The sequence below is a fragment of the Neltuma alba genome, unplaced genomic scaffold (genome assembly GCF_004799145.2).
Source record: "Neltuma alba isolate B1F8T4 unplaced genomic scaffold, ASM479914v2 tig00012732_pilon, whole genome shotgun sequence".
NCBI classification, from domain to species: Eukaryota; Viridiplantae; Streptophyta; class Magnoliopsida; order Fabales; family Fabaceae; genus Neltuma; species Neltuma alba.
In genome coordinates, this window is record NW_021637152.1 from 286734 (window position 1) to 312073 (window position 25340).

The 25340-nt window shown below is 35.6% G+C and overlaps 1 protein-coding gene across 3 annotated transcripts; it reads left to right on the plus strand.

The window, feature by feature from the left end:
* The first annotated feature begins 597 nt into the window (after nt 1-597).
* Nucleotides 598-23573, plus strand: LOC114730412 (protein NRT1/ PTR FAMILY 5.10). 3 transcript variants are annotated; one of them, XM_028917468.1, is made up of 5 exons: nt 598-835; nt 922-1139; nt 21938-22470; nt 22554-22684; nt 22757-23573. In XM_028917468.1, exons 1-5 carry the CDS (start codon nt 679-681, stop codon nt 23368-23370), a joined length of 1653 nt encoding a protein of 550 aa, XP_028773301.1. In that variant the 5' UTR covers nt 598-678; the 3' UTR covers nt 23371-23573. The 3 variants fall into 3 exon arrangements, with proteins under 3 accessions (XP_028773301.1, XP_028773299.1, XP_028773300.1); XM_028917466.1 differs by having other exon boundaries at nt 599-835; nt 22554-23573; XM_028917467.1 differs by having other exon boundaries at nt 600-835; nt 22557-23573.
* Nucleotides 23574-25340: the final 1767 nt, after the last annotated feature.

Sequence of the window (25340 nt, forward strand, 5' to 3'; positions counted from 1 at the left end):
AAAAAAAAAAGCAAACTTGATGGATAATAATTTTTTACAAAATTTATTTTCCTCGTCACTAATGCAAGCACACGAAAATGATTTGCCGAATGAAACCATTTATATTCCCAAATAATTATGTAATATGCAAGGAAATTTTTATTTAGGATCCGTTTGAAAACCAATTATAATCATCAACTATGAGAACTAAAATGATTGTTTTCTTAAAAATTATATACCTTTTTTTTATCTTGTTTATAATTTATAAGTTACTTCTAATATGTTTTTTTAAAATTAATAAAAAATTTAAATTTCATTAATTTTGCTGTAAAATTTAACAAATTTTTTATTTTATTTCTACCTAATATATACACTTTACTTTACTACAGTAGTATATAATAATAATAAACAAAGAGTAAAATGATATGTTTATGTTAAAAATTTACCGAAATTCTCCGAGCACAAAAGCTACGGAAAAAACCACATCCATATTTGCAGGAAATAACAGAAAGAACAAGTGGGACAAAGTGTGGGGATTAAAAAAGGGGCCTTACCAACTCCTGATGTCACCGAAGTGGACTTTTCTCCAATTCATGTGGGCAACCCGAAGAGCCATCGGCGGACGCAATACCATATTAAAGTTCCTACATTAATGTGAACCTTCTTTGATAAGTCCTCCTTTCGAACCAAAAATCAGAAATGGCCCTCCTCCACCGATCCGACGCCATTTTGCAGGATTCCGAACCGGGAACTCCGCTTTTGCGTCTCGAGACAATGAACGGCGCCGTTGACTACAAAGGCCGACCGGCGATCAGATCCAAGTCTGGCAATTGGAGATCAGCATGCTTCATCATAGGTATTCTCACACTCAATCTCTCTCTCTCTCTCTATATGTATATACACACACATATAATGAGGAAATTGATTATTCTGTGCATGAAGGTGTGGAAGTGGGAGAGAGGATCGCGTTCTACGGGATAGGATCCAACCTCATCACTTTCTTGACGGGGCCGCTTCATCAGAGCACGGCGGCGGCGGCGAAGAATGTGAACGTTTGGGAGGGAACGGCGTCGTTGCTGCCTCTGTTGGGTGCTTTCATCGCCGATTCCTATCTTGGACGCTATCGAACCATCATTGGAGCTTCTCTAGTCTACATCCTGGTCAGTTCACTTCAGTCCATTCTTTCCCTATCTGTTTTTATTTTTTCAATTTCTCTTTTCCTTTGTGTTGAATAAATCAACACTGAGGAAATGAAAGTATCTGAAGTTAACTTGAATGATTTTTAAATCCAATTTTGATTTAATTTCCTTTCATATAATATTTCCCCCCAATCATGATGAGGTTTTCTCGAAATAATTGAATTAAAATAAGAGAAAAAGACAGAAAAATACCACTTGAATTTCATAATCCCCAAATCGTCTACTAAATTTGAGAAATCTTGAGACCAAATTGGAATTATCATGTTAAAATAAAAGACCAACTTACCCTTCATTTTAAATATTGTTTTTAAAATATCACAGCTCCTACTGGCCGACCGGTCATCGGAGCTCCGGTGGCGGTAGTCACCGAAACTCCGGTGACCAGCCAACAATTGGTCACCAGATCTCTGTCGGTTAGAAAAATTTTTTTTGAACATTTTTACAATTTCAGTATAACGGTTAACAACTTTTGTAATGTTACTAACAACTTTAGTATAGCAGTTGACAATAAGTTGTCTAGGAAATTCAACAAGCTCTAGCGACCGGAAACAATTTTTTTTGAAAATTTTTACGATTTAAATATAACCGTTAACAACTTTTGTAATGCTATTAACAACTTCAGTATATCAGTTAACAACAGATTTTTTGAAAAATTCAACAATTAGTCGCAGGAGCTCCAACGGAGGAAAACAAATTTTTTTGAAAATTTTTACAAGTATAACAGTTAACGATTTTTGTAACTCTATTAACAATTTTAGTATAGTGTTTAACAACAGGTTTTTGAGTTTGTTAACGGCATTACTGAAATTATAAAAATGTCACTTTTTGAATTTTCCAAAAAAGTTATTGTTAACTGCTATATCGAAGTTGTTAATAGAGTTACAAAAGTTGTTAACCGTTATATTGAAGTTGTAAAAATTTTCAAAAAGAAAAACGTAATTGTTAAAGTTATAAAAATGCCATTTTTTTTAATTTTTAAAAAAACATATTGTTAAATACTATACCGAAACTGTTAATAGAGTTACAAAGTTTGTTAACGGTATTACTGAAATTGTAAAAATGTTAATTTTTGAATTTTTCAGAAAATTTGTTATTAACTGCTATACTAAAGTTGTTAATAACATTATAAAAGTTGTTAACGGTTATATTGAAATTATAAAAAAATTTTTAAAAAAAAAGTAGTTGCCAAAGTGGTAAAAATGCTATTTTTTTTAATTTTTCGAAAACATGTTAAATACTATACTGAAATTGTTAACAGAGATATAGAACTTGTTAACGACATTATTGAAATTGTAAAATTACTAGTTTTTGAATTTCTCGAAAAAACTTGTTATTAATATCATTACAAAAGTTGTTAACCGTTATACTGACGTAAAAATTTTCAAAAAAAATTGTTTTCGGCCGTTGGAACTCCGACGATCAATTGTTGAATTTCTCAAAAAACTTATTGTTAACTACTATATTGAAGTTATTAATAACATTACAAAAATTGTTAACTGTTATACTGAAGTTGTAAAAAATTTTACTTTTAGTATAACGTTAATAATTACGTTTTTTTTAAAATTTTTACAATTTTAGTATAACGATTAACAACTTCGATATAATAGTTAATAACAGGTTTTTTGAAAAATTCAAAAAGTGGCATTTTTATAACTTCAGTAATGCTGTAAATAAACTCAAAAGCCTGTTGTTAACTGCTATACTGAAATTGTTAATAGGGTTACAAAAATTGTTAATCATTGTATTGAAATTGTAAAAATTTTCAAAAAAATTATTTTTCTCTACCAGAGCTCTAGCGACCAATTGTTGAATTTTCTGAAAAATCTATTGTTAACTGATATACTGAAGTTGTTAATAGCGTTACAAAAGTTGTTAACAGTTATATTGAAGTTGTAAAAATTTTCAAAAATATTATTTCCGATTGCCAGACTTGTTGAATTTATTAGAAAACCTATTGTTAATTGTTATATTAAAATTGTTAATAGCATTATAAAAGTTGTTAATCGTTATACTGAAATTGTAAAAATTTCAAAAACAAAAAATTTTCCGACCGACAGAACTCCGATGACCAATTGTCGGCCGGTCGTCGAAGCTCCGGTGACTGTCGCCGCTTGAGCTCCGGCGACTGGTCGGCTAGTGGGGACTATGATATTTTAAAAACAATGTTTAAAATGAAAGACAATTTGGTCTTTTTCTTTAACATGATATCCCAATTTGGTCTCTTGATATCAAATTGGGATTTCTCAAATTCAGCAGACCATTTGGGGATTATGAAGTTCAAGTGGCATTTTTCTACCTTTTTCCCTTAAAATAATTAATATAATTAGTTCGAATTTAAAATGGGGAAAAAGGCAGAAAAATAACACTTGAACTTCATAATCTCCAAATGGTCTGTTGATTTTGAGAAATCCCAATTTGGTCTCAAGAGACCAAATGGCGATTATTATGTTAAATGAAAAGACTAAATTGCCCTTCGTTTTAAATATTGTTTTTAAAATATCACGGCCTCTACTGGCTGGCAGATTGTCGGAGCTCCAGTGGCGGCAGTCACTGGAGTTCCGGTGATCGGCCGACAATTGGTCACCGGAGCTCCATTGGTTGGAAAATTTTTTTTGGAAATTTTTACAACTTCAGTATAACGGTTAACAACTTTTATAATGCTATTAACAACTTCAATATAGCAGTAAACAATAGGTTTTCTGGAAAATTCAACAAGCTTCAGCAGCAGGAAACAATTTTTTTAAAATTTTTTTACAATTTCAATATAACCGTTAACAACTTTTGTAACGCTATTAACAATTTCAGTATATTAGTTAATAACAGATTTTCAGAAAATTCAACAATTAGTCGCCGAAGCTTTGGCAGAAGAAAACAATTTTTTTGAAAATTTTTACAAGTTTAGTGTAACGGTTAACAACTTTTGTAACTCTATTAACAACTTCAGTATAGCAATTAACAACAGGTTTTCTGGGAAACTCAACAAGCTTTAGTGATCGGAAATAATTTTTTTTAAAATTTTTTGCAACTTCAATATAATAGTTAATAACTTTTGTAATGTTATTAATAAATTTAGTATAGCAGTTAACAACAGGTTTTTTGAGAAATTCAACAATTGGTCATTAGAGCTCCGATGGCAGGAAACAATGTTTTTGAAAATTTTTACAACATTGATATCACGGTTAACAACTTTTGTAATACTATTGACAACAGGTTTTTCGAGAAATTCAAAAAGTAGCAATTTTACAACTTCAATAATGCCGATAACAAGCTCCGTAACTCTATTAACAACTTTATTATATTATTTAACATGTTTTCTTAAAAATTAAAAAAAAGAATTTTACCACTTTAACAACTACTTTTTCTTTTTTTAAAAATTTTATAACTTCTATATAACTGTTAACAACTTTTATAATGTTATTAACAATTTTAGTATAACGGTTAACAAGTTTTCTGAAAAATTCAAAAAGTAGTATTTTTATAATTTCAGTAATATCGTTAACAAGTTTCGTAACTCTATTAACAATTTCGGTATAGCATTTAACAATAGGTTTTTTTAAAAAAAATTCAAAAAATAGCATTTTTATAACTTTAACAATTACTTTTTTGTTTTAAATTTTTACAATTTCAGTATAACGGTTAACAACTTTTGTAACCCTATTAATAACTTCAATATAGCAGTTAACAACAGGTTTTTTGCCGTTAATAAACTAAAAAACCTGTTGTTAAGCGCTATACTGAAATTGTTAATAGGGTTACAAAAGTTGTTAACTGTTATACTGAAATTGTAAAAATTTTCAAAAACATTGTTTTTCTCCGTTAAAGCTCCGGTGACCAATTGTTGAATTTTCTGAAAAATCTGTTCTTAACTGATATACTGAAATTGTTAATAGCGTTACAAAAGTTGTTAACCGTTATACTGAAATTGTAAAAATTTAAAAAAAAATTATTTCCGGCTGTCGGAGCTTGTTGAATTTCCCATAAAACCTGTTGTTAATTGTTATACTGAAGTTGTTAATAACACTATAAAAGTTGTTAACTGTTATACTGAAATTGTAAAAATTTTCAAAAAAATTTTTTCTGACTGACGGAGCTCCAGTGACCAATTGTCAGCTAGTCACCGAAGCTCTGGTGACTACCGCAGCTGGAGCTTCGGTGACCGGCCGGCCAGTAGGGGCTGTGATATTTTAAAAACAATATTTAAAATGAAGGGTAATTTGGTCTTTTCTTTTAACATGATAATCCTAGTTTCGTCTCTTGAGACCAAATTGAGATTTCTCAAATTCAGCAGACCATTTGGGAATTATGAAATTCAAGTGTTATTTTTCTGTCTTTTTCCCTTTAAATTAAATAAATATTAGTACCAAATATATAATTTTTAATTCAAAATGAAAGATGAAAAAAAAATAGTTGTATAATTATTTAACCGTTTGTATCTCTGTCACTTTCAGTAGTCCTTTTACTTGTCGTCGCTTCAGGAAGCGTCCACCTTTCATAGTTTCAATCTCAACTTTTCTTTTTCGCATTATAACTTCCAGCCTTCCAGGTGTCAAAAATGGCATATCCTTGTCCAACAATCTTGCAATAGATTTTTATTTTCAATCTTATTAAAAAATAGTTGTTTTAATTTCTTAAATATAAAAAATTGTTATCATGAATTAAATTTAAGAAAATATGTATTTTAAGCAAATATGTTTCCATAGGTATTATAAAAGTTTATAATAAACCAGAATATAATTCTCTTTAATATTAGACTCATGGGATCTAATCTATCGTAGTTTTAGAAATAAATTGGCATATTACTTTGATTTAATTATCGGCTGAGATGAGGTGGTTGACGGTTTATATTAAACGACCATTAATGGAAAGACTGTTGTGGCCCTTGGTTTGAAAGAATAGTTTTCTGCCGTTGGATCTCCGTTGTCCTGTCTTTTTGTGCCATCGTCCCCAAAAGTTAGGATGTATTAAATGTTGGTGGCAAGTTTAACTCAAGACGGTTGAATTTGTTTCTCAAAAATTTCTTCACAATAAGCAAACAGATAAAGGATCACAGTGGATTAGAGAATCACAGAAAATATCAGGTTAGGAGATCAGAGTGTAATATAAGATTTGATCAAAATAAAATTTAAAACACTGATAGAGTTGGGTAGATTAGTCTCTTGCAAATCAAGGTTCAAATTCCTGTTAGAATTTGGAAGAGATGTCCACATTTAATATCTAACAATATCTCGAATAAAATAAATCAAATAATTAGAAATATAGAGAATAAGGAAAGAGAGATTGCAAACAGAAATTTATCATGCTTTGCTTCATCAATCTTGGCCTATACTAATTCCCAAATATTTTTTGAGATTTAGTTCATGGTTTTCACAGGGACACTTGTGAAACCATTATAATTCTTCAAGTTTCATTCGGACACTTGAGATGCCACCCCAATCCCACGGGTTCGATCCAGGCAATTGCAATTATAAAGTCACTATAATTCTCTGAACTTTTGTGAATCCACACTTTTCTAGATTGCCACACTTGCAATTTCGTCTAAGATACGCCCACCTTAGAAATTCACAACCCTTTTTGAGAATAAATTTCTCAATAATACTCTTTATATGAGTAGGATAAATGTATTGAAAGTTTAGACTATAATAGATGAGAAGAATATGACCAAGACATTTTAATCTAATTTATGAACACGATTTCTATCATTCTCGCTTGGAGCGCATTTTCTTAAACTTCTTGATCTTCATTCTTTGACCAAATATTATTTCTCTTCATTTAGCATGGCTCTTTCAGCTTATTATCTATTTTTCAATTTTGAATGTATTTTTATAAATAACTTTAACTTCATATTCGAGTTAGTAGATCAAGTAAACATGATATAAATATTGATAACATATTTAAGAATTATAATCATGCAAACTTTTTGCTCCAGAGTCTTGACTTCAATTCTGGTCCAAAAAAAAAAGAGTCTTGACTTCAATTTGCATATTTCACCACTCTGCTTATAAATCAGTCATCATCTAAAACAAGTTAGTGATGGTGATGTTATATATTAGTCTTTTATTTTAGTTTTTCATTATTTTTATTTTCAACTTCTTCTGATTTTTTTAAAGAAATTACTATATTTTTAAATATTAATAAATTTTAAAATTGTTTCTATGTCGAAATAATTTTAATTTAATGATTGTTTATTTAATTCTTTTTTAATGATAATTCGACGTGAGCCATATTCATGATTGGGGGAAGCATGATTCTATTTTCACATATTACCGCAGCTAAGCATATTACGTGTATTAGATGGAATTTGACATTCATTAATTAGGTTGTGCTATTTTGTTATTTTTCTTGTAAAATTTATATTTCTCTAAAATTACTTTTTCGGTCAATAATATGCCTCTGCATTCTCAAATCAATCACTAACTTTGTACATTAGAATTCAAGATAATATTTTTTTTTCAGTAATTTAGAATTGTGTAAAAAAGACAGTGACTTGTAGAAATTAAGGCTTGTTTGGTTTTTTATTTTGAAAACAACTTTTCCTTTTTAAAAAAGAGCATTTATTGATTTTATTTTTAGGTGGTTATTTTAAAAAAACAGTAATATGTTTTTAAAAACTAAAAAATCAAAATAAATTTTATATGTTTTCTTGTTTTTGTTTTCAAAAGTTAGAAAAACTTCTTTTTTTGCTTATTACTTGCTAGAATCAGGAAAACGGGCAAAGCATGATAGGCTGGCTCATTTAAGTCTAAGAATTGTGAGAGTCGGGTTTAGAATTTTCTCTTTCAAATGAGAAACAAGTTTGGAAAGGTTAGCCTTGTATGGCCAAGGACTTAAACAGGCGGGCTCGTTTGGGCCCTTTTATAATTTTTTTAATTGTTAATGATATTTCAACTATTTAGTTGTTATTATTATTTTGAAATTAAATTTCACAGAATGGTTTGATTTATTTGGTTTTACATAATAATTTGTCCAATTAAATTTTAAAAAGGGGGTAATTTACATTTTAATAATGATTTGATTTATAATATATGTGTTGATATTTTTAAACTATATATATTTAATATGAGAGTATTTTTATACTTATATAACTTGTGATTCTATAATTTGAATTAGAAATTTATGAGTTTCAACAACAATATTTCTCAAACTAAAATAAAATAATAGTTAGACTGCAAAATTTAAAATTGAAATTTCTATAAAGAAGGAAAACTTGATTTTTTTTGCTACAAAAGAAGAGCATACACATGAAGAAGAGCAATTCATTATAATGATGATGACGTTTCAAAAAATTAATGATAGTGTTTGTCTATTGCATATTTGCACGATTGACGGAACTTTTGGATGTTGTCTTATTGTTGATGGATGTTTTAGATGTTTTTGGATGTTGATAGATATTTAGATATGATAATATGTTACATTTGTGACTTAATTTTATTCATATTTATGTCTTTTATTAATAATTTCATTAGTTTATTTTTATTTGTTGATTAAAAATATAAGAAATATGAAAATAATATTTTTTTCTTAAACGGGTCGAAAGCCTGCGGACTAGCCCTGAGCATGTTAGCTTAAGTACTAGGCCTAAAAAATTAGAGTATTTTTAAAATTTTGGCTTTGCAGAATTGGCCCTTTTAAACCAACATGTGTGGAAGTGGGAATACAGGCCGGACCTGCAGGGTTGACAGCTTTGGCCCGTATTCCCATTTCCGCCACATGTCATCATCTTTGGTAGCCACTGCCCACCAACCATGATTTTTGTGTGTGTTTCAAATATGATTTTTTTAAAAAAATATCTAAATAATTTTTTTATCTTTTATTCTTAAAATTTATATTTAAAATTTTTTTATAAAATTGTTTTAAGAATAAGATAACAAAAAGCAAAAACAAACAAGCTCAATAACTCCTTTTGGAAGCTCAACCAAGTTACTGTTCACATACTCTTCGCACTTTGGGCTCTTCGAATCCATTTAGACCTGAATTAGTGATGATTAAGGCTTTATTTTCTCCTTCCACATACGCATATGGTTGAAATGTCTTGGGCCTTCAATAAGATTAATATGGACTTCAAATGATTTTAATAACCCCCTCGATCTCTGTGTTTTTTTTTGATACGCTAGAAGGAAAAAGGCGAAGTACAAAAGAAAGTAGGTCCTTGTGCCTGCTTGTGTTAGGAGAGTGGCAGCCTCAGGGCCAAGAATTTGGAGACCAAAACCATTTGACAAGGTAGCCTTTGCTAAATGATCAGCAAAACTATTCTCACCTCTGTCTATATGCATCAGGTCCACTCGCCAATTCTGTCATAGCATGCTTTTGACTTCTCCAATCAGTTGGATATCTTCATGTAGCTCTGGTGGTTCATGCTAAAATAGTTGCAAAGCTTCTTGTGAATCACTCCTCAGAAGGACGCTCCTGAAGCTACTGTCCCATGCATGCTTAAGACCAATAAGATAGCCCCAAATTTCTGCAGAAAGTGAGTCTCCTGTATGGCATCTGAACTAGAATCCTTCAGTGACGAGCCCATTCTTGTCTTTTAGTATGCCACCACAGGCAATACTTTGGTTAAGCCGCGAGTAAGCATCGTCCACTTCAATGATCACCTCATGATCGTTGTGTTGAGTATGATGATGGCTATTAAAAGACAGATTCTTTGACAGATTAGTTTCTTTCAACTTAGTCCTAACGCTTCCCAGACTACTCAGAATCACTGTAGCTCTAGCGTGTATGCTAGACAGATCCGTATGGGAGTTGTTATGGATCTGGTCATTACAATCTCGCCAAATCAGCCAACAAATAATGACGAAGAGTCCTTTCCGATCGCTTGTTTGGTGATTCACTTGGGCCTTCATATTCAGCTTAAACCAATCTGTTAAAGTACCAGAGAAGAACCTGCTATATAAGGACGGTTTAATGAGAGCCCTCCATACGTTTTTAATATCAACACAATCTCTGAGAGTGTGCAGGCTATCCTCCATACACTGCTTGCATCTATCGCAAAGACCAGTTGGATGAAGGTTTCTACGATGTTTAACCATATTTGTCGTCAGTCTGCCATGTAATATAATCCAAGCGAAGGTCTTGCAATGTTGGGGAATTTTCAATCTCTAAATGTCCTTCCAACAAACAGATGTGTCCTCAATATCTGGTTCAAGTGAGCAATAAGCTGAACGTACCGAAAAAATGCCACTCTTCTTCTATTTCCATTGCACTTTTATGTCTCCATTTTGATTATGTGCTTGTCGAATACCTACTTCAACTTTGGTCCAATTTTGTTTGATCCTATTCCAGGTATTAGAGCCCGCTCGCTTTAAGCAGGTTGATTTTTGGCATTAAGTTATTTCCACATCCATATTTACCTCTGATTACTTTGGCCCAGAGAGAGTTTTGGTCATTAACAAGGCCCCATCCTAGCTTTATCATAAAGGCATGGTTCTGTTGTTTCATATGTTTCATGCCAAGACCACCAGCATGTTTCTCTTTACAAACTGTATCCCACAAAATAAGGTACATTCTTCTTTTCTCACACGAGGAACCCCATAAGAAATCTCGGGCTTTCTTCTCGATGTTCTCACAAGTTGTTGAGGGAATATTTGCTATCTGCATAGTGTAGATAGGCATAGTTGCTATAACAGACTTAGCAAGAGTGTTACGTCTTGCAAAGGAAGTCCTTGAGAGGTTCCAGCTGCTTAATCTGTTCCTGACCTTGTCAAGTATGAATTGGTATGTACCTGAGGTCACTCTATCATGTTGTAAAAGGACTCCAAGGTATTTGTCTAGGCCCATCGTGTTAGCATATCCCAGCTCCTTGCTCACTTGATATTTTTAGAGAAGAAGACCCTTGTTTTGTTGGTGTTGACTTTTTGTCCTGACATTTGGCAGAAATTTTCCAAGTAGCGTTTAATAGTCTCCACTTGGTCTATGCTAGCCTCTGCAAACAATAGCAAATCATCAGTGGAAAGTAAGTGAGAGATGGGAGGGCCATTCTTACCGAGCCTAATTGGCTTCTAGCATTTCGGGTCAATCTCCTTTTGAATCAAGAGAGCTAATTTCTCCATGCATATGATGAAGAGATAAGGCGAAATTGGGTTGCCCTGTCACAGTCCTTGAAGCGAGTAGAAGATGTCCGCCTTGCTTCCTTCCCATAGTATTTGCATAGAAGGGGAAGAGATGTATTCCCTTATGATATTAGTAATGGACGGAGGGAGATTAAGTTCATCAAGGCATTCCATCACAAACTCCTAGCGAACCCGATCATAAGCTTTCTCAAGATCCATCTTGATGGCCATAAATTCTCTTTTCCCTTGCATGTTCCTCATAGAGTAGATCACTTCCTCGGTAGTAATGATATTATCTGAGCTGGTTCTACCAGGAATGAAGCTGCATTGATTTGGAGAAATAACCTGCGGGAGAAAAGTTTTAAGTCTATTAGAAATAACTTTAGTAACTATTTTATAAATCATAGTATAAAGACTAATAGGTTGGAAATCACGAATGGTTTCTGGATACTCCCTCTTAGGAATGAGCACTATGAAGGTATGGTTAAGTCTTTGGATGTTACTTGGGTGCCTAAAAATATCTTTAACCACTTTGATAACTGAAGGCCCCAGAACATTCCGTTGTTTTTGAAAGAATAAGGCATTCAAACCATCTAGGCCAAGTGACTTCAGAGTGCCCATACTAAAGATAGTAGACTTAATTTCATCGCTAGAGACATCTCTTGCAAGGTTTGCAATGCAAGCATCATCAAGGGGGTGAAAGAGCAGAGTCTACGTGTAGGCGCTGGAGCAGAGTCTACGTGAGAGAGCCATAAAGAATTCTGTAGCCATGCATTTGATCACCGTAGTGTCATCAATCCATTCATCCGCCTCATTTTTAATGGCTTCAATTTTATTTCTTTTCCTTCTACCATTAGCTCTGGCATGGAACTATTTAGAGTTTTTGTCGCCTAACAAGTACCAGTTGCTCTTAGCTTTCTGAGCCCATATAAGGTCTTCTTGGATGAGTATCTCTTCCAGCTCAAGCCAGAGCTTTCTTTGGAGTTGATTGATGGAATTTTTATTGATTCCTTCAAGTCTACCCAGAATTCTACTCTTTTGTTTGCCTAGATGGCTGTAAATGTTGTAACTCTAAGATTCCGCCTCAAAAGTAAAGTTGTTAACATTTGCCTCCTAGTTGGCTTCGGGATCCTAAGCCTTTTGAACCATTCTCGGGAAATCATCATATAAAACCCAAGAAGCAACTACTCGAAAAGGTCGTTCTTGTTTATCTCTTGGCATCGTTGTAGTCATATTCAGCAGAAGGGGTCTATGATTGGATTTGAACCAGGGAAGGCTTTTTACTGAAGTATCCTTGTACAGGTCCTTGATTCTATTGTTTGCCATAATACGATCAATCTAGCTCTTGCACCCTTCTCTTTGCCAAGTGAAAAAAGGTCCAACACAACCCAAGTCAAAGCTCCAAATCTTCATACCAACTAATGAAGTCTCGATCAATTGAAGTAGGATAAGGAGCAAAGGAACGGCGTTCACAATAGAATAGAGTTGCATTAAAATCTCCTCCCACCAACCAAGGCCAACCTTTGTCAGGTTTGAGCTCCTGAAGTTCGGCCCACAAAAGTCTATGATTGTTAATATTTGTGCTTGCGTAAATAGAGGTAATATAAATTCTATCTTGTCCATGCATGGCCATCACATGTATGTAGTGGTTCGATTTTTTCTCAATCAAAATTTTAAAATTTCCTTCCTTCCTTTCATGCAATCCAAATACCTCCTCGGAGGCCCTTAGCATCAATTAATTTGAATTTATCAAAACCCAAGTTTTTGCAACGTTTAATGGCTTGCTCGCCACTTGATTTAGTTTCAAAGAGTGTCAAGAAGTCGACCAAGTAACGTTTGCTAACTTCCTTTATTAAACCTAGGAAAGCTCGTGCCCCAGTTCCCCTACAGTTCCAGAATAAGCAGTTCATTGGACACCCGAATAAGGGGTTACGGTGCTTATAGATCCCCCTATGTTATTCGCAGACACGAAAGTAGATTGAATTCCCATGTTGATGTTTTCTATTATGGCTATTTCCTAAGTGTTGTTGCTCTGAGTATTGTTGGTTGCATTGGGAAGGGATACCTTTGTGCTGGTATCATCTCCACTGATATTCAAATCAAAGTTCTTGTTTGTTTCACATTCCCCCTCTATTGAGGTGTTAGTGCTCATGTGTATGAGAGCATGGAAAGGATTCGACGACTCCAAAAAGTGCTTGTTGGCTATGGTGACATTGGTGTTAGAAGGACCTATCTTTGAAGAGGAAGGTTCCTATGGGTCCATGTTGCTTGCATTGATTTTATTAGTTGTAGGCATATCTTTTGCATGGTCATACCCAGTTGGGACCCACTTCCTGAGGATTCTCGGTGCCTTTCCAAAATTGTTGGGAATCTCCTGGGTCGTCGACTTAAGACTCATATTTGATTCCTCCTTTTGCTTCGCCTTGAAAATAGATAAGTGGGGATCTTGTGGTGCTTTAATGCTCTTATTAGATCACGAGATTTCCTCCTTTCCTTGATATGTTATGCCTGATTTTATGGAGTTTCCTAAAAGTCGTCTTCAGTGCCGTTAACTAGGTTCCGAACACTGAAAGCTTCTACCGCCACTGGGGAGCCATCGCCGGTAATATTCCATTCAGCCAAATGATTCTTGTATCTCTTTTATGCCTCTCTCGTATGGTTCACATTAATATCTTTAGTCGTCTCTTCAAGCATGGGTGCTTTCTCAGTGCCATTTTGAGTCCGTGCAGAAGCGTTTTCATGGTCTTGCGTATTTGTCGAAGCTTTGTCCTTGCCTTCGGTGCCCTGTATAACTATTATATCTGGACAAGTGTCCCTGTGATGCCTATACCTCCCACAACAAAAGCAAATCAAGTACAAACCTTCATATTCCACGCAACGTCTCTTCCCGAAGATCCTGATGCCTGATTTTAAGCATTTTTGCAGGTCGATCTCTATACATATATGCGCATACCGCCCTTGTTCACTTGTGCAGGTGATGCAATCCACCTTTAAGGTTTTCCTAATGAGAGAACCAATCTTTCTCAGACTCGCCAGATTGAAAAACTCAAGGGGTAGCACAAGAATGCATATCCACACCGCTATTTTCCTCTGTATCTCTATGTTCTATGGATCAAAGTTTGGCTACCAGCGTTATATCACAATATATCGATCATCTAGCATTCATGGTCCTTCTTGGTAAATGTAGTTTATCTCATCTTCTTCTTCAAAAGAGACCACAAAGAAGCTATTGTTGACGTCTCGAATTGTGAAGGGCTTATTAGTTTTCCAAAGGCATTCCAGTTTTGGTTTCATCACCCAATGTGGTACGGACTTGCCTAGAAGGTGAATGATTAGTGATTTCTGCCAAGGCGCACACCACAGCTCATATCCCTCCTTGGAGAACCTTAGGGCAGGGTAGTCCTCATCGTCTTCCTCAATTTTGCCATCCTCATTCTGGGCGGATGAGTTTTTAGTGTCACTGAACTAGCGCTATAACTCTGACATATATTCGTTCCAAGCATCGTCAAAAACATTGTACCCCTTGCTATCCTTTGGAAGAGGGTTGGGTTCAAGCCCCATCATTTTGTCCTTAAATGATGGCTCATTACCAGTTTTCTTCACCAACATTTGCTCCACTATGTTGGAGGCTTTAACATGTTTCCCTCTCCTCCTGGTAGTTTTTCGTGGGTCTCCGTTGTCAGCTCCTCCACTGCCATCTGTTTCGAAGCATCTATCAGTCATGTTATGGGAGTTCATAATTTTTATGAAATTATCTGTTTCCATTCTAAACAATTCCTCATATAACCCCTTGAATTTTTCTCTTGTTATTATGACAATTAATGATAATTTCTTAACTTTAACAATTGCCATCTTAGTATATATCGAGATTTAGTTTTATTATGTTTCAAGTATCAGTTTGTTGAATATAGACGAGTGTGCACATACATATGTAACTCAAAAGTAGGGGTTTCCACTTGTTTCCTATTCGAGCATCCTGTCTCGGTCCTAGTCATTTTGAGATATGACAATCTAGTGCCAAAATTTTTCAGGATGGCATAAAAACAAAATGGGACAAAAATGTCTTGGGATGGTACAAGACATGGGATAGGAGTGTCCCTTCCCGATTCCGTCATGATATATTATCTTTTTTTACTTTTATAAATTTATTTTACTTTATTATTATAATAATATTATAACTTTTATAGCATTAGTACAACTGACAAGTGTTAAACTTGAGGTGGCAATGCTACTATGCAAAACGAATACCTAAGGTAGGTTTACAGGACACACTCTAGAAACCGCTAAGTCTTTCTCTATTTGACCCACGCAGAATGTGGGTGGGACTAACAATACAGCCCTCCCCATATTCATCTTGTGCGCCTTTTTTGCAAGTCTGCACAGATCAGTGCCTCTCTATGGGCATGTGAAATCTCAATATCCTGGTGGCTAAAGATTAACGATCTTACATCTGATATCTCGGCTACCAGGGGGTGATATTGTCCTTTCTCTCCATACAAAAGCTGTAATGTCTCAAGGGAATCAAAGAATAGTTAAATCTTCCTCAACCTTTTTGCCTCATAGAGTTACAATCCTTCTTTTATAGCTTAAAGTTTAGCTTCTACTATGGATCTGTAACTACGCTTTTATTGTAAGCCTACTATCCATCATCCATTCCTGTCACGAACTACTCCTCTGCATGTGGCGAGACCCTGTCCATTTCTTGAGCCATCGATGTCTAGCCTCATGTACTCCTCGGTTGGTCGATACCATTTGGCCTCTTCGTGCTATGTCAGGTTGAATATCTAATGTTTAAGTCTTTTGTTTTCAGTTTCTTCCATCAATAGATGTAAACCCTTGTGAATCAATTGTTGGGGTTGGTCACTACTGTTTTCAAAGATTCGTTTACATCAATTCTTCCATAGTATCTAGCAAATAAGACTAAAGACTTTCCGCCACTACCACTTGGACATTCTTCTGTTCCCAAGTTCGTGCTTCTCATTCCATTGAAACCATTCCTGCAAGTTTCCACAAAAAAAAAAAGTAATAATTCGGGTTAATTAAATTTAGCCACACAGTGTTTGCAACCTTACAATCTCTCTGGATATAAAGAACTGTTTCCTCTTTATTACACTCAAAGGGATGCTCAATATGATTCCAGACCCTCGTTGTGTTCCTAATGCTTTTATAGGGAGTCTCTCTTGGTAAGCTTGCCATAAGAAATATTTCACTCTCTCTAGGATGGACCACTTCCAGACATGCTTCAAGAACGTGTCCTTTCGGCTTCCATTTCCATTTTTCATCAGGTGGTATGCTGAGTGGACACTAAAGTTTCCATCAGGGGAAAGTTTCCAACAACATCGATCATCGCCAACCTAGCTTGGGGGATTTACTTGTCTAATTTGCTCCACCACCCATTCGGGCAGAAAAGTTCTCTATTTTCAAATGTCCTATATGTGGTCAATTAGTATGAAATCCTTGACTTTCGCATTGGGATCTATTACCGAGTGATTGTGATCTACATAATGTAGGAGGGGCCTATCGAGGGGGTCCAATTGTGTTCCCACACCTTGGTATTCACTCCGCTTCGGAGTTTTCTCCCTACACCTTGGCAAAAAAGGTCCCACACATTTGTAATTCTATCCCATATGGCAGACTGTTTGCTTCTATTCTTTACCATCTGCATTTCTGCCTCACCACACCTGTATTTGCCTCGTAAACATTTCAGCCAAAGCAGTTCTGGTTTAGTCATTATTAGGCCCTAATAGAGTTTCATTATGAATACAGCATTTTGGCAATACAGATCCTTTACTTCCAGGCCTCCACTGTCTCAATCCCTCTTAATGGTTCCCCATACAATTAGGTGCATTTTGCGGTTTTCCACTCTATGGTTCCGGAAGAAAGCTGACTCAACCGCTTGATCTCCCCCACTATGTCTTTAGTAATGATTAGTGTCTACATCTTAGTACGGTAATGATGACAGTACTAACTTGATGAGAACTATCCTCCCTGCCACACTTAGGAACTTCCCCTTCCAGCTTGCTAGTTTATCTTTGACTTTTTGAATCAAGGGGTCAAAAGTTGTCTTTATAGCTCGTTTATGCAGAAGATGGACACCAAGATATTTCCCCAAGTCTGCAATAAGGCTAACTACCAAAATTCTGCTGAACTCATAGGCTCTGTTGAAATGTACATTCTTAGAAATAAAAACTTTAGATTTAGCAAGACTAACCTTGTGGCCTGATATATTGCATAATACTGACATGATACTTTTCATTGTCTCCATCTGGTCCACGAAGGCCTCACTAAATAGGAAGAGGTCATCTGCAAAGAATAAGTGGGAAATGCCTGGTCCTCTCCTACTAAGCTCTAGCAGTTTCTATCAGCCATTTTCAACTTCATTTTGAATCAGATGGCCTAGTCTCTCCATGCATAAGATGAAAAGGTATGGGCTCAGTGGATCTCCCTTCCTAACCCCTCTTGTAGGTAGAAATTGGTTTGTTGGGCACCTGTTCCATAAGATCCTTATTGAGGCTGAGGTAACACTTTGCATGATAAGACTTATGAAATTTTGTCTTAGTCCCAAGCTTTGCAAATTATATTCTATGAATCCCTTGTCCAAGCGGTCATACGCTTTCTCCATATCAACTTTGATAGCGACATACCTGTCCCTATTCTTTATGGTTCGCATGATGTGGATGGCTTCTTGTGCCAAAATGATGTTATCACACCCCTGTCTACCACTTACAAAGCTGCACTGGTTTGGTCCGATGAGATAATCCATGATTCTTCTAAACCTATTTGCCAATACCTTTGTGATGATCTTGAAGCTAAGATTGCATAAGGATATTAGCCTAAAGTCCTTCATCGTAATCAATTGCTCAACCTTCGAAATCAATACTATATTAGTCTGGTTTATGTCTTTTATTCGTTGGGGGTCATTGAGCACTTTGTTCACCATATCACATATTTTGGCCCATTACTTGCCACTGTGAGTGGAAGAAGTGGGGTGATATACCATCTGAGCCTGGTGCTTTGAATGCCCCCATTTTGAGCACACATTTTTTATTTCCACATCTCACACACTACCTTGGAGTTGATTCAATTGTTGTTCTGATAGCAGCGGGAAAGTATGTGACTAGGATGTGTGGCTTGTTACCCCGGCATCTTTAGAGTAGAGGGTCCTGAAAAAATCCAATGCCATGTTTTTTGAGGATGACTGGTCCGTTGCCTAATTTCCATTTCCATCTTGCAAAGTTTCAACAGTACTTTTCCTCCTTTTGATCACTGTTGATGCATGAAAGTACTTAGTGTTCTTGTCCCCAAATTGCAATCACCTACATTGGGATTTCTGGAACCAAATTAGTTCTTCTTGGTTAATAACTTTTGCATATTCCATCCATAGTTTCTTTTCTAGTTTCAATAGCCCTGGATGGAAATTCAATTCTTTTGCCTTGTCCAAGCCTTCAAGTCTCCTAATTAAATTGTCTTTCTTCTTGGGAATACTACCGACTACCTTATAATTCCACTTTGTAGCCTGTTTCACAAAGTGTTTATGCCCCTCTAGCCAATTCTTCCCACTCCAAGACTCCTTGACCACTTTGGGGAACTCCTTTTCCATTGCCCATGCAACTTAAAGGGAGATAACCGTTGAAGTTCTCTATTTCTGCTCCCCTGTGTAACTACAATCACCTGATGATCTGATTTGAATTGCAGCTAGTAGAAAGCCTTGTGGTAAGGATTACATAGGACCTAGTTGAGATGTTCCTTTGTCTCATTTCTAGTCCAAGTAAACTCTGCCTATTTTATCTTCCGAACTGAGGAAAGTATTGAAATCACCTAGTATTAGCCACGACCCATTACACGTGCCCGCTTTACAGTATAGTGTTGACCAAAGATTTAGTCTTCTATTTACCAAGGTATCCCCATACACGAAAGAGGAGTAGGTCTTTTCTCTTGTAGCTCTGTTCATGATACGACAATGGAGGAATTGGGTATTTGAGTCCATATATTCTACTTCAATCTCCTAATAATCTCATAGGACTCATATGCCTCCTGCAAATCTAGTAGCTTCTAATCTCAGCCAGTTATTAAAGCCCAACTTGTGTACTGTTTTTTTTGCCCGGGTACCACTTATTTTGGTTTCTAGAAGTCCCATAACCTGAATTTCATACTTGATGACTTCCTTGAAAATACCTAGGAACATTTACCCGCCTATCCCATGACAATTCCAAGACGCTATAATAAGTAAACAATCAAAATAAACACGGGAAACAGGCTAAGGAAGAGTTCACTTATCTAGTGGTTTTGATTCCTTTGCGTTGACCTCCTTGGGAATATTTCCCTCTAGGCCCCCCTTAGGTGGTTTGGGCTTAGTTCCTCGGTCCACAGGGGGGTCACTCTCCGCCAATATACCCATATCGTGCTTCAACATTATCATTGCAATTTGACTTTCTTTATTCCGAGAAGTTGTCTGTGTCATTTGGAGGTTTAGATTTCCTGGGGCATACTCTGATGTACCCATTTGGGATAATTTTGGGCTTTGGGCTTGATCTCCCTTTAATGTAATAGGTTCTGGATGATTCATGGATCTACTTACCACACAGTGGATTCTCTGTCTACTTGCTTTTTTCCTTCACCTTGCTTTAGTCCGCTTTCTTGTCTATTCAGCTCAGGTTCGCTAGTAATCATCACTTGGGCTTTCTTCGAGCCCAACACAATTGGCCTCATATTTGCATTTACTTTAGCCACATAAGTGTTCTTTAGGGTGGGAGGGCTCTTAGTCTTCCCTTGTTTTTTGTCCTATCATTAAATCACCTTTTCTATGATCAACTTTCCTATTCTTGTATAGTACAATTGCCTTTTCCAAGTTGTCAGAGCTAATTTCATGCTCTACTCCATTAGACTCTAGATCACCTATGGTATCCCTTTCTTCTTCTAGGTCTGTGTTTACTGCAAATCTTAGTGGGGTAGTTTTACCTGCTGTTTTCTTCTCTAACTTCGCACCATGTGCTGTACTTTCTGTCCTTCCCATGTTTCCTGCTTTCCTCGATAATCGTGTTTGTTGACCCTCCCACAAACATCCAGGGTCTGAACTCCTCCTTTTGCCAGCAAAACTTTCGCCAATGACATACTCGACTATTCTGGTTTTGGATCACTCAGCGTATTTGAGGTAGAAGCTGTTTCTATGTTGCAATTCCACATACAGCTCTCTTTACGGTGTCCATATTGACCACATGCAAAACTTATGAGATCTAACCCCTCGTATTCCATATTGAATAATGTTGAAGCTAGGATTATTTTGGGATCAGTTTCTTTTGTAGATCAAGCCCTACACAGATCCTTGCATATCTCCCCCTTTCTACCTTTTATCTTCAATCACCAATATTCGTCAGTGTATGCACCACCTGCAAGGTTTTCCCAATCATATCTCCCAATCTCCAGATGTATTTCCTTGTATAGTAGTGAAGGGGTATATTGGGGATCCTTACCCATATAGCTATTGTCCCTAGCTAGTTATGAAAAGGATCAAAATACAGTGACCATCTCTGCACTAGGATGCTGTGTTGAAAGATGACCTAGGGTCCTTCGAATAATATCCTTTTATAATGGTAGCCCTGTCCTTCTACTTCATTGAAACTGACGACATAATAGTTGTTTGGTAGATCCACCGGGTCAAATTCATTAAAGCCCTAGATGCGACAAAGGTGTTCTTTCAACTTATGAATGTTGAATCTTGCCCCAGCACTGTAATGATTAGGGCATTATTCCACAGTCTGCATCTTTCATTAAATTCCTCTTGTGATGGGGGCATACGGGGTAAACATTCATAAGCTTCTTTATCTCCTCTGATGGTTCTGGGAGCTTCTATTCCCTATCAAGCAAATCTGAAATAAGTGGGCCTTCCTCTATATCAGAGGCTCCATACGCTACTCCATTATACCTAGCGCTTTTAAAACCAAGTAAAGAGTCCTTACACGAGGCTTGCTTTTGCCCCTTTTATGTGGTTGTTCCTATTTCTTCATTTGGAGTCTTCTCCGATTCATTCTCCATATCCAACATTTGATCAGACATGATGGAATCGTCTTTCACCTCCTTTTTTGACTTCTTTGCTCTACTGTCCCCCTCTTTATCCTTCGGCAGACGATCCGGTGGCATTTTCCAGTTGGTGGCTTCTTCCATACAGAGCTCGGATTTTTGGCACGAAAACCAAGAGAGAGCGCCTATAGTTTTGTTAACCAAGCCTTTGTAGGACCTAACTTTTATAGTTATATTGTCTACAATTTATAAGTTTTTCTGCATAGTTTATATGATGTTTTTTTAGGGGATATCTTGAGTTTATATATTTTCTATCTTTTAAAAAGAAACATTTTTCTTTGTTAATTTTCTATTATTGTCAATTTTTTAGCCAAGTTTTATCTATTTTCGTTATATAATTTTTACTATGAATTTTTACATTCTAAATACATTTAGTTTTAAAATTAAAAAATTAATAAAACTAATAAAAATAAACAGGATGTCTTGGTCCCTTCTTGTCAGAAAAGCTGTCTCGTCCCGTCCCGTGAGCACTCCTACTCAAAAAGGACAAACACCCCCTTTTTGTTATTTCATAATTTTAGAAAATATATTATGTAGTTATATGTCCTATAATATCATAACCAATACGTGCGTATCGATTTGTATTTAGTGTCTATTTGCTACTATTCCTTAACTTTGGCATATTTTTAATTTCAGGGACTCGGCATGTTGTCTCTGTCAGCCATGCTTCCTTCATGTACTACTTTGGAGTTAGAATTGGCATCATGTTCTCCAAAGTTGCAAGTGATGTTGTTCTTCTTCTCGCTTTACCTAGTGGCCATTGGCCAAGGAGGTCATAAGCCTTGTGTTCAAGCTTTTGGAGCTGATCAATTCGATAATCACCATCCAGAAGAATGCAAAGCCAGAAGCTCATTCTTTAATTGGTGGTATTTTACCATGTGTGCAGGCTGCTTGCTCACTCTCTCTTTCTTGAACTACATCCAAGAAAACTTTAGTTGGGTTCTTGGATTTGGAATCCCTTGTCTTGCAATGCTCATTGCTTTGGTTGTTTTCTTGTTTGGAACTAAGACTTACAGATTTCACTTTGAAAAGAACAACAGGAGTCCTTTTGTTAGAATTGGCAGAGTTTTTGCTGCAGCTATAAGAAACCGACGAATTACTGTGTCGGACATTGCAATCAAAGATGAAGCTTGTAATATCATTCCATGCCAATGTTCTAAACAATTAAAGTAAGACATTGAAAGATTCATGTGATATTGTATCAATGACAATGGCCTCTTGAACTGAGTGGTTTTTTTGTTGTCAACCATAGCAGGTTCCTAAACAAGGCTCTGTTTGCACCTAAAGGATCTAAAGAAGAGGAGGTATGTAGCGTTAATGAGGTGGAAGAAGCAAAAGCTGTACTTAGGCTTGTTCCTATATGGGCTACAAGTTTGGTGTTTGGTATCGTTTATGCTCAAGTTCGAACTTTCTTCACCAAACAAGGGTTTAATATGGACAGGACAATTTTTCCAGGTCTTGTTATACCTGCTGCTTCTTTACAATCCCTTGTCACCTTGGCCATTGTTATTGTCAGCCCCATCTATGATCGGATATTCGTACCAATAGCAAGAGCCATCACTGAGAAACCCTCTGGAATCACAATGCTACAAAGGATTGGAACTGGATTATTTTTATCGATAATTACCATGGCTATGGCGGCTCTTGTTGAGATGAAAAGATTGGAAGCGGCTGTTGAATTTGATCTAGTTGATAAACCAAATGAAAGTATACCACTCAGTGTGTGGTGGCTGATTCCCCAGTTCTTCTTATTTGGAGTTTCTGAGGTTTTCACTATGGTTGGTCTCCAAGAATTTTTCTATGATCAGGTACCAGATGAACTAAGAAGCATGGGCCTTGCCCTTTACTTGAGTGTAATTGGTGTGGGGAGCTTTTTAAGCAGCTTTCTGATCTCTGTGCTAGAGGTAATAACTGGTAAACTGGGAAATAGTAGCTGGTTTAATGACAATCTCAACCAGGCACATATTGATTACTTTTATTGGTTACTTGCTGGGCTCAGTGTGATGGGGTTGACTTTATTCATCTTTAATGCAAAATCATACATCTATAATCAGAAAAGTATTGCATAGGGATGACATGTTTCATTCTGTCATTTCAAAATGTATTAAGAAGTATAATGTATTGTGTTCAGTGTAGTGTTAAACAAGAAAAAGGCTTAATGCGGAGCAAAATCCATATTCGAAATGTTTATTCTCTTGGTGTAGCAGGAAAAATTTTCATTAAATTTTTAGTAGTTAAATGGAAAGCAGGGAACCAAAAGGTAGTTATGGATGAGAATAGGTTCATAACTTCTTTCATAATGCCGTTGGCTGATAATATGCTACTCATCCCATCCAAATAGTTTTTGTATTCCAGTAGGTGCTTAGCAGTAGAAAATCCATTCATGATTGAGACTCTGAAGTCATACATGAACAGGAAAGAGTGAGTTTTAGGTCTTCCTTTCAATTAGGAAACTTTTAATCGGTCTTGTTTTCTGTTTTGGATGAGTTTGAAAAGGCTAGGATTATGATTTTTGTGTTGTATGATTCGTATAAAATGGGCAAGGAAGATGTGGAAGAGCCCTAAGCATTAATGTAATTCTCCATCAAAATGTTTCATGTTTGAATAATTGGTTTGGGAATGGAGATTCTGTGGCTTTTGCTTCTGTTTTCATTCATAAAGTCTTGGGCTAGAGTGAACCAGAGGGAGTGATGTCATTCTGGGCGGCCTCTGGTCAATAATATAAGAAGTTAAAAAGAAATTATGGTCCAAAATATAAGAAGTTGCCAAGATAATTAAACAATTTTGCCCCTATTAATTGATAACTGATTTTCGTAATTTTGAGGATGTGACTCCTTGTAATCTGTTTTCTTAAGGTTAAAATAAGAAAATTTCATTATTTAAGACACATTTACTTACTAAACTACCATTTCTTGGTTTATTGGAACTAAAATACAATCTCTATGATGGCATAGGGCTGAGTAAATTCTTTCTATTCTAAAATGCAAAAACTCCTCACATGACTCAGCCCGAAAAAGAAAATCCTCACTGTGACCATATTGTTGTGCCGAAACTTGATTTAGCTAGTTACATTACTATACTGTTGCTGAACAAAGGTTTGAATGCCCTGGCTATTGATGAGAATTGGCAAGAAACATGGTCCAAGTAGCTATAAGCATTGCAATGGAATGGATTTTGATATTGGGAATCCTATTTGGCATTTGGGGGAATCAAAGTTTTAAATTCTTTACAGGTTCAACTGTCAAATTCTCATTCAGGGACGTTGGGATAATAATCTTGTGAAAACCCACTAGAGAGAGTAAAATAAAAGTTACGTTAAATTATAATAAGAAAACATGTGTGATTTTCAAATTAAAAAAAATTGAAGTCATAAAGTCACTAGGATATCTAATATTTAATAGAATCTTCCTAGAATTCCAACTAAACCTTAAAATAATATAATTTAAATTTTATTAAAAAAAGATAATAATAAAAACAGGGAAAATGACATAAAAAGAAGCACGAAATTAGCAAATATCAAAATAGGAAGCTAACACTTGATAATGCCTAAAAGAGAGGAACAACTTGAATTGACATTTTGAAATTAATACTTGGTAATGGCGAAGTTGTCTTCCCACATGAGTTTTTTTTTTTTTGGAGAAAGTGTTAAAAGGTAAGATTTGATAACGCCACCACTTGATGTCAAAATTAAGAGTAATCATTAGGTCACCAATGAGTAACAATTAAAATAATGTAAAAAAGATACTACACCCGATCCTTAATATAAAAACTCATTTAACTTTTATTTTAGGAAAAATGACATTGAGGTCCCATGCAACACAAAATACTACAAAAGGGGCCCAGGAAATTTGTTAGTGATTCTGAAGTCCCAAAGGGACTTGATTGCAATTTGGTGAATGTAAAAAGACGCCTTTGCCCTTGGTGAGATGCACCCACACTAACTGAAAGCTACCCTGTTTTTCAGTCTGAAAATCAGCACTCCATATGCAGGAAGCAAGAGGAAAAAAAACATAAACTTCATTCTGCTTTTTCCCCCACT

Excerpts from the sequence above, each read along its gene's own strand:
- LOC114730412 (XM_028917466.1), top strand. The coding sequence starts at position 679 with ATGGCCCTCCTCCACCGATCCGACGCCATTTTGCAGGATTCCGAACCG. Across the intron at positions 1,140-21,937 it reads CTTCTCTAGTCTACATCCTG|GGACTCGGCATGTTGTCTCT; the intron begins GTCAGTTCACTT and ends TTTTAATTTCAG. Across the intron at positions 22,471-22,553 it reads CAATGTTCTAAACAATTAAA|CAGGTTCCTAAACAAGGCTC; the intron begins GTAAGACATTGA and ends TGTCAACCATAG.